At 38.9% G+C, this 13,228-nt stretch overlaps 1 protein-coding gene across 1 annotated transcript in view; it reads left to right on the forward strand.

The window, feature by feature from the left end:
• The window catches only part of phip (pleckstrin homology domain interacting protein), a 48,158-nt gene that overhangs the window by 27,062 nt on the left and 7,868 nt on the right, over window positions 1-13,228 (forward strand). Inside the window, 17 exon segments of the mRNA XM_034699751.1 lie at window positions 1,626-1,809; window positions 1,984-2,086; window positions 2,258-2,395; window positions 2,685-2,782; window positions 2,884-3,091; window positions 4,016-4,126; window positions 4,469-4,514; window positions 4,517-4,575; window positions 5,366-5,490; window positions 7,068-7,150; window positions 7,442-7,553; window positions 9,602-9,663; window positions 9,773-9,928; window positions 10,507-10,627; window positions 10,731-10,856; window positions 11,086-11,161; window positions 11,522-11,581. Of these exon segments, the coding sequence (XP_034555642.1) occupies window positions 1,626-1,809; window positions 1,984-2,086; window positions 2,258-2,395; window positions 2,685-2,782; window positions 2,884-3,091; window positions 4,016-4,126; window positions 4,469-4,514; window positions 4,517-4,575; window positions 5,366-5,490; window positions 7,068-7,150; window positions 7,442-7,553; window positions 9,602-9,663; window positions 9,773-9,928; window positions 10,507-10,627; window positions 10,731-10,856; window positions 11,086-11,161; window positions 11,522-11,581 (1,868 nt within the window).

Raw genomic sequence — 13,228 nt, forward strand, 5'->3', positions numbered from 1 at the left:
ACTCAGTCCTCTGTCCAGTCTCTTATTAAAGACAGAAACAAAACAAAAGAAGATAAAAAAAACTCCTGTCTCTAAGAGCTGGTTAACACAGTGAACTGATCTTTACATAACAACTCAGCATCACCTCTGAAAGTTTAGTCTTTTGGTTATTTTGTCCCTTCAGTGATGAAAACATGCAGCAGACCTATTCTATCCAGGTGTGCTTAAATGTTACCACATAAAAGTGTTGGCTCATAGCTGCTATGTTAAACAGATATAAACTGCAGAGTGTTTATTGTTTGCTTTGTAAATTCAAAGTTAAGCCTTTATCCAACATTATGCTTGTTCAAGTCACTGCAGTTTCTTCTGTTTTTTCAGCAATTCTTACTCTGTCACTTTAAGAGCTGAAACAGTCTTTTGATGGATTCATCAATGAACACAAAATCAATCATTAATTACTGTGTTCATTCATCAATTTTTTGTCTTTTTTCATGCAAAATAACCTGAATTGGGAGGCTTCATAATGTGAAATTAAACTCAGTTTTCAGTTGTCAGGAGCTCACCTTGGGCTCGTGGTTACAAAATAATATTTTACTACTATTCTTAAATTTTTCAGATGATACCATTGATCTGCTAAACAAGAGAACAATCCACAGATTAAGCAATCATGAGTAATTCCAGTGTCAATAGGAAGCAGCTTTTTTTCCATTTGTGAGAGAGCTGTAAACTGTCGAAGCCAATACACTGAGGCAATTCAGAGTGCTATACAGAGTAGTAAAACACAATGAAAAACACACGTTCTAATTGAAAAAGCATGACTGAAAGGTTACTATTCATTAACATGATTTATTGAAAATGATTAGAATAGTGTGCAGTTCAGAGAAATCACAAAACTTTAAGTTTATAGAAAAGTTTGCAGCCGTGAGATGAAAGAGTAGGCAGTGGAATAGTAAGAAACATCTTTGGCTTAGACATAAAGGTGGTCAGAGCCGGGGCTAGTCTGACATCATCTGGGAGATTATTTCAACTCTGTGCTGCAAGACAAAACTCTGCCTGTTTGAACTGTCACGAACCACATCAGGGTTCGCATTAAGTGTGAGCCATGACCCCCGTTTTCACGCAGACCAGAGTTTGCTTGTTTGGTCCGCACCAAAGTTCAATCAAGCTTTTACATTACTCCAAATGTAGCGCACTATCCACCACATCTCTGGTGTGAACTGACCTTATATACAAAAAGAGATTTTGAATTTGATTTTCTGAGTAAAAGGTAGCCAGTGAAGGATTTTAAAAGATGAGTAACATGGTCACATTTTCAAATTATTACCCGGACTCTTGCTGCAGCATTTTGAATACAGTGAGGTTGCTGTACATCTTGTTTTGACAGCCCTGTGGAGCACCATTGCGGTAATCTGATCTGCCGGACATAAAGGCATGTATAAATAAGCCTTTAACGGTCCTGCTTCAACATTCACCGTGTCATATACCTCTAGAGTGAATGATCTACTGGAAGCACGATAGTTTGCTGTCTTAATCCATTATTAAACATGCCAACCAGTGGAACATTTTCTCACAGTACTGCTTTAAAAATAAAAAGCTGCTGTCAAATCTAAAGTACCATTTTCTCTCCCCCTCTTTCTTTCCTTCAGGATCAGTGGGATCTCCCACAGAGGTTCACTCTCCGCCCAACGTTGGTCTGCGGCGCAGCGGGCAGATCGAAGGTGTCCGGCAGATGCACAGCAACGCGCCTCGCAGCCAGATGGCCACAGAGGGAGACCTGGTAGCCTGGAGCCGCAGGGTGCTAGTTCCTGAGCTGGAGCACGCCTCTGTCAGGTAACAAAACACACACGCACACATACACACACACACACACACACACACACACACACACACACACACACACACACACACACACACACACACGTAGTGCTGATTTAATAGAGAGGAGCCGGATTTAAGATGTGATAGTATTCATGAATGTCATGACTCTGTGTGCTTCTTGTGTAGGAGACAGGTAAACTGGCGTGAGGCGAAAGGGGAGGAGGAGATCAATATTTATCAGTCCGAGAGGAGGAGACGAACAATCCACTCTCTCCCCAAGGAGAGCAGAGTGAGTGAATTAAAAGATGCTCATACCTGATCGTTTGAACACTGTGATAATTCTATCACCAAACATTCTTATTCATGACTCACCGTTTAAAGAGAAAACTCTCCTTGAGTCATTATTCCACTAAGAGTTCTGACGACTCTTGTTCCTGTCCTTCACTCTTTACTGCTGCAGGTTCATCCCTCTTCAGAGTCTGCCGTTGACGAGGGGAGGAAGAGCCAGGGTAACCACGGCTACCAAACTCGTGCTGCCATGGAGGAGACGAGCCGGCAAAGCGCTGAGGGTGCTGACGATGACGAAAGCGCCTCGGAGGTAAAAAGCGAAGTGTGACTGCTTCGGTTTAAACATAGTTGAAGTTCACTGTTGTTGGCTTTATGGAGGAGCTACAGTCCTCGGTAAGCCTAGCTCTTCTTGATGGTTTGTCCGGAAAAGTAGATCAGTGTTATCTTTTGCATAAGAGTTTGTAAAAAGTAGTAGTCTCAAACGTTCTTTTCTTTTTGCTATGAATCACATTTCTGATGTCTGCCCTTTGTAGTGATCCTGTGTGTCTGTTTTTCTTTGCATCCATTTGATCGCTAACATTAAATCATGTGTGTTTCAGGCAGAAGTTGAAGTTCGGCAGATCAACGGACACTCCTCAGAAGAGGAGAAGGAGGAGGAGGAGAAGGAGCCCTGGCCAGATGACCATAGTAGCTCAAGGTCAGATACATACAGCATATAACACATACGTATCTGATTACATATCTTACAGACACACATAGTTTTGTATTTGTGTATTTGAACCTCTATGATGTTCACAGTGACTACTCCAGCGACTATTCAGACTGGACGGCAGATGCGGGGATCAACCTCGAGCCTCCGAAGAAGAGCGTGAAAGTGAAAAAGAAAAGCAGCAGCTCTGAGGAGGATGTAGAGAAGAAGAGGGAGGGGAAGAAAGAGAGAAAGAAGGACAAACCAGACAAAGATGGTGCTTTACCAAAGAAAACAAAGCCAAAAGAGAAGAGGAAGGTTAGTCAACAGTAATGACCTCAAAAAGTACTGATGAATATTTTACAGAATGTGTTAAGTGAGGGATCATAGAGTGAGTTACTTTGTAGCGATCAGCATATTAGACATGCACTTACCAGCTCTGCTGCTGTTGCCTAGCTTACAGGTCAAGATCCAATATTAATATATCCTCCATGTTGCTTAGCCGCCTGAGTAGAAAGTTAATGGAGGCTAATATTTTTGCTACAGTGTCAACAGGCATTAGTGAAATATATCGGACTTCTCTCTACGGATTGATTTGATACAATTTGATACAAGGTGTAGTTGTCCCTGGCGTTGTTTTACTCTTCAGAACTAATTACTGTTGTTCTGGGGTTTGGACCAATCAAAATCAAGTATTTAACACAGCCAGGTGTTAAGTAATAAAGCTGGGTAATGAATCAACATGATTACATTTCTTATATCATAGAACTGATCACATGTATCAGGACTTAGGATGTTTTCTGCAGACAGTTAGGTGAAGTTATAAGTTAATGTTAAGTTCATATTTTGATATTTAAGGGCCCTCTATGCTTGCTCACTGTGTGTTTAGGATGATTGCTGAAAAGGATTTAAAAAGATGAACAAAAATTGAATTGTATTTTTTAAGATTAAGAAACTTCCAACACCTTCCAAAGAAACGTTTTGAATTGCAAGACCAAAGTTTCCAAAAAGTTTTACTGAAAATTTCGGAAAAAAAATCTTGAACAGACTTGTCTCAAATTTCCAAAGTAAAGTTTTCTTTCCAATATTTCCTGCACCTTTCATGTAAAAGAGTCCTTTTGTAGAAGGGTTAACATGTATTGACCCTCTAAACTTTATCACTTAAAAGTTTCTCTATGCTAAACCCTTTTTTATTATCAATGAGGGGATAGTTACTGAAAGTTTGTTTGGTTGTCTTTTCAGAGGACAGAGTTTGAGGAGCAGGGGCTGACTCTGGAGGAGTGGCTTCCCTCAGCATGGATCACAGACACGGTCCCCCGGAGGTGTCCTTACATACCCCAGATGGGAGACGAGGTACACTCAGCCTGTTTCTGTTAGTCTGTCTGCAACACATGTGCAACACATGCCTGCTCGCACCAAAACACTGGCTCAAGTTTTACATAGCAACAAGACTCCAAGTCTGCACTAAATTTAGCGTCCCCATGAGGCTGTGACGACCATTACAGATAAGACAAGGATGTGCACACTGACTGACTGAGACATCACAAGCAGCTTACACTGTAGTTTAAATAGGTTGACTCAAGCTTTGTACTCTTGAGCAGAGTAACGTAACAGAGAATTATATGTAATATAACAGGTGTTCACATACAACTCCTTGGTTTTGTGATATATTGAAATGGATGTTTGTATTTGCAGGTTTACTACTTCAGACAGGGCCATGAAGCTTATGTGGAGATGGCCAGACAAAAAAGATTTACAGCATCAATCCTAAGAAGCAGCCCTGGCACAAGATGGAGCTACGGGTAAGAAGAAGTGTGATGAAGATGGATTAAAAACCATTTAAAGAAAGACAGTTCACATAAAACACAACGCATCTAGATACACACAGTGTTCACATGAAGGACCTATACGTGTACAGTCAAATTAATGATATACTAAGAATATGAAAGGTGAAATCTTTACTTCTCTCAGAGATATGTTTAGAACGCCAGGTGACAGATACAGTTTGAAGATCTAACATCCTGTCTGACATTATTGCAGTGCAATATTTTCAGTATCATTTCATTTTTCAGGAAGTCTGCTGAGTAACCTGTAAAAAGGCCGGAGTAGTAGTCATAAAAAACGCCTCACAATCGTCATAGAGTACAGAGCATTTCTAAGAACCACTACATCTTAAGCCTGCAAATCTTTTACCTTATTTACCACAGACGAAGACACTGACACTTGTCTGGTTTCACTTTCATGTGGACTTCAATCTCTGTTAGGTCTTTAAACTGCATCCCTTCTGAGAGGAAAGTGTCTGCAGAGAACAAAGTTGAACTCCTTAACACTGTTGAGCACACTATCAGCTCGAATGTGCTGCCTGTAAGCATGTGGCATGCAGGATACACCTCTCTGCATCTCTTTTCAACAAGAAAGGCTTTTAGCTGTAACGCTCGTGCACTCTCAGCCTGAAAAAAAAAATCACTCAGAGAAGAAAATATATCTGTTAGAAGGTTGCATTGCACAGGTTTCAACCTTGAGTGAAGTTAAACAGGTTTTTTTGCAATAAAATAAAATTATTTGTATGATGTTTCTTTTACGTGTTTCCAGGAGCAGGAGTTGATGAAGATAGTTGGCATCAAGTATGAGGTGGGCTTGCCCACGCTGTGCTGTCTGAAGCTTTCCTTCCTGGACCCTGACAGCGGGAAGCTGACCGGAGGATCCTTCTCTATGAAGTAAGCTGAACCTGACCCTGTCTCCACATTAGCTGAGGAAGCCCCGGTGATTGAATGTGAACTTTTAAAAATAAGGTCTGAGTCTTACACCCTGTACAGAGTGGTGCACAAGTGTAATTAGTGGTTGCCTGCATTTCTGAAGATCCACAACCTTATCCCGCGTGTGGATTGGAACATTTATCCAGGACCTTTTATGCATAAAAGGATATGCTGGTGACAAGTTGCTATCTTGTTTGTGCTACTGAACAACACCATCCTATTTCAAAATGAATGGTGCACTATCTTCCTCTTATACACCTACAACAGTAATTCACTAAGTTTCTCCAGTTTGCTTGTCATACACGAACTTCCTGTGTGTGCTTAACACAATCCTACACCACAGTTTGGTATCACTGTATTTACTCATACATATTCAAGTATGTTGAGTTGCTGATTGGACAGGTGACTGGGAGGCGGCAGCTTTCTGTTTGACAGTATTATTTCACTTCTGTTGTTATGTGTTTGTTCTGTTGATGTCAGAAGACCGAGGCATGCAATCCTCTAATCTACCTCACTACTGGGAGCTTTACTGATTCTTTATAGGGCGTTGAAGGGGCCAAAACTTATAACTATAGGCCAAACACACCAAGATCTCTTTGATAAGATACTTTAATTCTGAATGTCCTGTGTCCATACAAACACTGTAGACAAAGGTAAATTAAAATGAACAGCCTGCCTGTCTTTGATTCAACTCTCACAGGACTTGAGTTAACATGAAATTTAAACTTAAATTGAAATAATGAAGTTATACTGCTCTGTACATATACACTGTCTCTTTTGATATAGATATGCGTTTATTGTTGCTGCTGCTGTGAGATTGTTGCAGCAGATTAAAATACAATTCATACATTACAGCACTTTGTATCACTTCATATATATATATATCTGTGCCCTGCATGCTTATGGGTAAAATGAAAGTTGATAAAAGTATTAAGGATGACCCTGTGCTGTATTAATATATATGCTTTATGACACCATATCACAGCAAATGTCAGGGTCCACCTGGCTTTTAACACACCTCTAATAATTTAAGAGACTGTTATATATCCGCTTTGCACCTTTGCGCACAGACTAAGCGCCATTTAACTGGCATTTGTGGGGGTTAAACATGCTATTGCACTGCGCCCTTAAGACCATGCACTGTAGATTGTTTAAATATGACCTTTAATGTTGGTATTTGCTTCTACTTAATGCAGTTTTAATTCAACCTTTCAGCCTTTCACCCTTATTTTCACCTCTCAAGGTTATGCAGATTTTCTGTGCTTACTGCATATGAAACTGTTCTCACCAATAATCTCTGTGCCTTACTCTTCTGCAAAGTTTAAAATAGCAGTTCTTCTCCTGAATTAATCCCAGCCTTGGCACAGGACAAGATTGGAGTCCACAAACTTTTAATCCAGTGGCGTTAACTGACATAAAGTAACAAACGTCTACAGGAGTGATCAACTGTGTGGACCTATTTAATATTGTTTTTCTATGTTCTCTCACTGTCGTGTTTTACCCCTTGGCTTATCGTGGTGACTTTCATTTTGTTGTAGATACCACGACATGCCTGATGTCATCGACTTCCTGATACTGAGGCAGCAGTTTGACAATGCCAGAAAGAGGAACTGGAGTATAGGTCAGCCAAATGTATCTTTATCTGTAAAGTCTGGTTGAGCAAAACATGTGTAGAGCTTGAAACAAAAAAACAAATATCTGTCATAAATATTGTCCAGCACAGTATATTAGGTCAGCTGTTCCTTGCTTGTAAAGATGTAAGATAACTCTGTGTGTGTGTGTGTGTGTGTGTGTGTGTGTGTGTGTGTGTGTGTGTGTGTGTGTGTGTGTGTGTGTGTGTGTGTGTGTGTGTGTGTGTGTGTGTGTGTCTACGTGTGTGTGTGTGTGTGTGTGTGTGTCTACATGTGTACAGGTGACAGGTTTCGGTCAGTGATTGATGATGCCTGGTGGTTTGGGACCATCGAGAGCCAGGAGCCCTTCCAGTCTCAGTACTCTGACAGCCTGTTCCAGTGCTACAATGTCTGGTAGGATTACAACCTGGATGAACTTTATTAAGACCTACAAAGTTTAAAATGACAGAGACATTGAGGCTCTACAAAAAGTCATATCCACAACATGGAACTGTTGTATTTTAATTTGTGATGATGTTGTATCAAACCGAAAAATTTCACATTTCTAAATTCAATCATCAAATGTTTTAATGTAGAGACTGCTTTAACCTACAAGACAAAACTGTGGATGAAAAAGGAGATGAAAAAAATGAAAGAGAAGACAGTCAAATACACCTCACTGATGATGATGATGATGACTGAAGTTAAGAAGTTGGAAGTAGAAGTAATAATAATAATAATAATAATAATAATAATAATAATGATACTGATAAAACATTAATAACAATAATAATAATAATCATAATAATAATAATAATAATAATAAAAAAAATTAATACTACTACTAATAATAATAATCATAATTTTGAATAAATAGCAATAATAACAAGAATAAAAATAATGATAATGATAATAATAATGATAATAATAATAATAATAATAAAATTAAAAAAAATTAATTTAAAAAAATTAAATAATAATAATAACACTAATGAGTAAACAATAATAATAATATTTTATATGTATAGCTCCTTTAAAGACAAATGTTTAAAAAGTGCTTTGACAAACAAACCATGGCAGGATTCTGATGACTAAATAAATCTTTAACAGACAGAGAGGAGTGTAGAAAACAAATTACAACACCAAAGGTCAAAATAATACACGCAAATTAAACAGAAAATAATAATAATAATTATTATTATTATTAAATAAAGAAATAAAAAAATCATGTCATTAAAGGACAATGAACAGGTTTCAAGAAGAAAACGACATCACATCAGAGAAAATAGAAAAAGATACATTAATAACATTAAAATAATAAATGAACAAATAAAATAAAACAATAAATAATCAAATAAATAAATTCAAATTAATCAGTTAAAATAGAAAATAGAAATAAGTAAATAAAAATAAACAGCAGTTAGATGGGTTAAGTCACATATAAGCAAGTCTGTAAAAGTGAGTTAAGAAGAGATTTAAAAGATGTCACTGACTCTACAAGTGACATCAGACAAGTGTTATATATTTTATTTTTCTGATGAGAGATTTCATTGTGGTGATGACAGAATTACAGACCTTGAGAACCAAATGTAGCCATATTAACAGCACTCCAGGACAATAATAATAAGACATTTGGTAACATTTTAAATGCCACATAAAAAAACCCCATAAAAATAAACAATTAGCAGAACATGAGCATTACTTTCGGGCAAAATTATAAATACAGCATGCTCAACAATCACTCATATGTACAGAGAGTATAACAAAGAAATAAAGAAGGAATGTCTCTGGTTGATATTTGTGACATTCTTGCAGCTCTAGCTTGCTGCACTGAAGGAGAAATGTTGACTCAAGAAATCCATTATTTTATTATAACAATAACTAAGAGATTGAATTTCACTTCAGTTGACCGCTGAAAAAAAAGCCTAAAAACCTAGTTCCAGTGTCTTTTTGTCTGCTGTGCAGTCAGTCTCTTTGCATCTGAGTAAATGAGAAGTATGAAAAGTTTCATTAGGACCATTTACATGTAACAAGAATTTGGCTTTTTGGATCAATTCCAGTCAAACTGCTTGTTGTGATTGTGCCGCTGACGCCTACTCTCAGCAACAGTCATTAACACCTCCTGGCTCCACTCATTCAGGACACTTGATGAAACAGTCCTGGGTGACAGTTTGAGTTTGATGCCAGCTTACACTGGCCTTTGTTTTGCATTGCTCGGCTTTCATTGTCGGCGGTGTTTCAATTACAAACATTAATAAGCACATTGTCTGAGTTAGTTTTCTTATCAGCCCTGAGTGCTTGTGGTCACACTTTATTTGAAATCCTTTCTAGAGACTGTCATCCACTTTATTCAGAGATGCATCAACTACAAGAAGTACAGAAGAAATGACAAACACAAAAAGCACAATGTGATGATGATGATGATGATGATGATGATTCTTGTCATCCTATTTCTTGTCCAGCTGGGATAATGGCGACACAGAGAAGATGAGTCCATGGGATATGGAGCCTATTCCTGATGATGGTAGGGCTTTGGAATACACCCACACTCCAACACACACATTTGCATTTCTCTCTCTATGTATTAAAAGTTTCCACCTTCATCTTCTGTCTCTTCCTTTCTTACTGCCCAGCCACCTTCCCTGATGAGTTGGGCACAAGCGTCCCGCTGGTTGAAGTGGAACAGAAGGATCTGCTCTACGTCCCACTGGACGGCGAATGGGGCTGCCGCACACGCGCAGAGGAGTGCGAACGCATCATCAAAGCCATCGACCAGCTCTGCACACTCGGTATGACGTCATCCAGCCCCTGTGTGAAAATAACACTCCTGTTATGTCATGTAAGCAGTGAGGGGAAGTTGAGCCAGGCATTTCTCGTAAAGCAGCAGCATGACTCTGCCCAATGTGAGTCACTGCTCTGAGCTCAGCAGCTGGAAGGACTACGCTGCTAACACACTGAACACAGATTGAGATGCTTGCTTGAATTCATGTTAAGTGATGTAATGTCATATTATGCCTAGACTTTGTTTTACTGCAATCCTCACTGTGAAAATCTTTGCTGAGGGCTCCCTCTAGTGTCAGTTTGTGGATCAAACACACTAAAGCACCAAAAGAGGACACACTTAATCCCTCCAGATCCTTTTTTCTCCTACGCTTCATGCTGCAGCAGGATTTATTTGAAGTCTTTCACAGAAAAGAGTTATATTAAAAACCTTCTAGTAATTTCAATTGATCATGTAGCCTCTGACTTGTTGTGCTTTCTCTCTATCTTTAAATCCTTAAGACAAATGGAAGTCTGTTGAATCTCTATGTAATCTTCTCTTTTAATGCCTTTCTCTCATCCATCCATCAAACTTGTCCTCTATCAGATGTTGCAGCACCGTTTGCCTTCCCCGTGGACCTGCAGGCTTACCCCACATACTGCACAGTTGTGGCCTACGTCACTGACCTCAGTACCATACGCGAAAGGCTGGTGAACCGCTTCTACAGGTACCTCACGTCAGGCTGTGTTTGAGTGAAAGAGACGGCAGAAGAGTCTCAGTGAGTTTAAGAGAGATGACACTCACTCAGCATGTTTGTATTCCGCTTTCAGACGGCTGTCGTCTCTGATGTGGGAGATACGTTATATCGAACACAACGCCCAAACGTTCAACGAGCCCGGATCGTTCATCGTCACCACCGCCAAGTTTGTCTCTGACCTCATGCTGCAATTCATTAAGTGAGTATGCTGCACTGTCTAATTAATTCAAAAGCCTGAATGTTGGAGAGTCAACCACTTACCGTCATCCACTTTAAGGTTTTCTCTTAAAGCAATCCATTCAAAAATTCAGCAGTTGTCAAAAACTTCAAGTCAAAGATGATTTGTTTTTTGATCCTACTTGAAATGTAACATAACATCTGCTCTGCCAAATATCATCTAAGAGGAGTTCTTCTTTTGTCCTCTTTAGGGACCAAAGTTTGACAGACATCATGCCGCTCCACAAAACCATGAAGAAAGCCGTCTTCTCTGACTCGGAAGATGAGGTGTGTTTGTTAATGTTGCTTTGTACTTCATGTAATAAAATTAATACAGGATTTCTCACATGAGCCAGATTACGCTCGTGTTAAGTGAACAAAAAGGATCCCCTCTATGACTTAATGCAATAAATTTCTGCTGAATTCGAAAATGTGTGAGATTGAATACTGTCAATAGATAGTAATAACACACACTCATTGTTTTTGAAATGCATGGATGATACCCAGTCTACACTATAGTCTGACTAACTCTTACTTGACAACTCACACCTGAAAGACTTGTGATAGCTGAAATAATGAAATGTTCTATCACACTGCAGCCTGTAGTAGCATAAACGTTTATTAAATGGCTCTTTCTTATCTATTTAGGATGATGAAGAGGAGGATGAAGATACTAACACTCCTGGAACATCCAAACGAAATCACAAGGTAACATGACTAACATCTAACATGTTTATTTGATCTGTGAGACACATTCAATCAAACTGAGCCTTTGTTATCTGATTCTACACATAACTGTAAATCATGGATTTTAAATCATGGTTAATGGAAGCAGAAGAAGAATCAGCAGCAACTATATCAGATGTGTTTATGTGAAGAAGACAAGGCATTACTTATAAAGGTTAACAGTAGTTTATCTTCTATAAGCTAGACTCGTAACAGCTTTGAGTAACAGGGAATTAAATGGCTGTGAAAATGTTTGCTAGGTCTTTCTTATTTATTGTCATCTTAACTTTGCCTGTTATTATTGTGACAGCGTTCCAAAGGCAATAAAATACCATCTGCTGTTATCTTGGATTCCTCTTATAGTTGAGAGTTAATTGGCTTTGAGTCGAGAAAGGGTGAACCAGATTGGATGGTGTGTACTGTATATTGGATGTGCCCAAATATCATACCATATGTTTTTGCTGTTTGAGGATACACACACAGATACTTCACTCGGTGGTGTTAACTGACTTTGTACCCTCATATCAACTTCAGATGACTTTGATACAAACTAGCATGCAGCCAAACATTTTTCTCAAAGCAACAAACAGACAGGTCATGAAAACAGAAATTAACAGCTGTAAATTCAATTATAAAAGACTAAAACAATACAGATGTTATTGTTACTATACTATGAAACTACTCCAGATTATAATCTATCTTCAGGGGTGCCAAACTCATTTCAGTTCAGGGGCCACATACAGCCCAGTTTGATCTCAAGAAGGCCAGACCAGTAACATAATAGCATAATAATCTATAGAGAAGGACAATTCAAAGTTTTCCCATTTTTTTAGTGCACACGTTGTATTTTTTGCGATGATGAGTCTCAGTGGGGCCAAATATGGTATTCTTTAAGCACTGAAACCGGCTGCAATCACACCAAACACACAGGTTTCTCATTCACCTGACACAGAGTGTGATGTTTACTGCAAAAGAACAGATCGATTATAATAACGATAAGGTAAAATTGACTACTATGGACCCCTCAGCTCCAGCATGAACAGTGTGCTTGCTGAACAGTGTTGTATGCAGGTGTGTAGTGCTAGTGCTAGTAGTGACGAAGCACACCTATGACGTACGCACATGCGTAGTAAACATGCGCACGATATATGGCTCCTTTTTTCCGAAAAAGGTGGAACCATCGCCCCTGCTGTTACGAGATTACATATACTAAAAATTTAGTGTTGATTGGATCTTAAAGTCCTCTAAAAAGTCAATGAATTTCTACCGGGTTATGCAAACTGCAAATATTCTGTATACGACCCCCAGAGGACAGATCTGAAATAGTAGTTACTTTTATTGAAAGATTGCAGTTAATATCTTCTCTGTCATTTTTTCACTTTGGGAAGATGTCGGTGGTCCAGATTGTAACCTCTGGCGGGCCGGTTTTGGCACGCGGGCCGTAGGTTTGACACCCCTGATCAAGTTTAAAAAGATACATTTTAAAATAGTCAAATCATTTGCAAGCAAGAATACACTTTGTGATACGCAGTATGTTTCCAACAGTTATGAAGGATTTTAAAGGAGTAAAAGGATTCAGAAAAGGCTGGTCATTGCTGTGTCAGCAGTAAAGAGGCCATTGTTCTTGAC

The sequence above is a fragment of the Notolabrus celidotus genome, chromosome 13 (assembly GCF_009762535.1).
Source record: "Notolabrus celidotus isolate fNotCel1 chromosome 13, fNotCel1.pri, whole genome shotgun sequence".
NCBI lineage: Eukaryota > Metazoa > Chordata > Actinopteri > Labriformes > Labridae > Notolabrus > Notolabrus celidotus.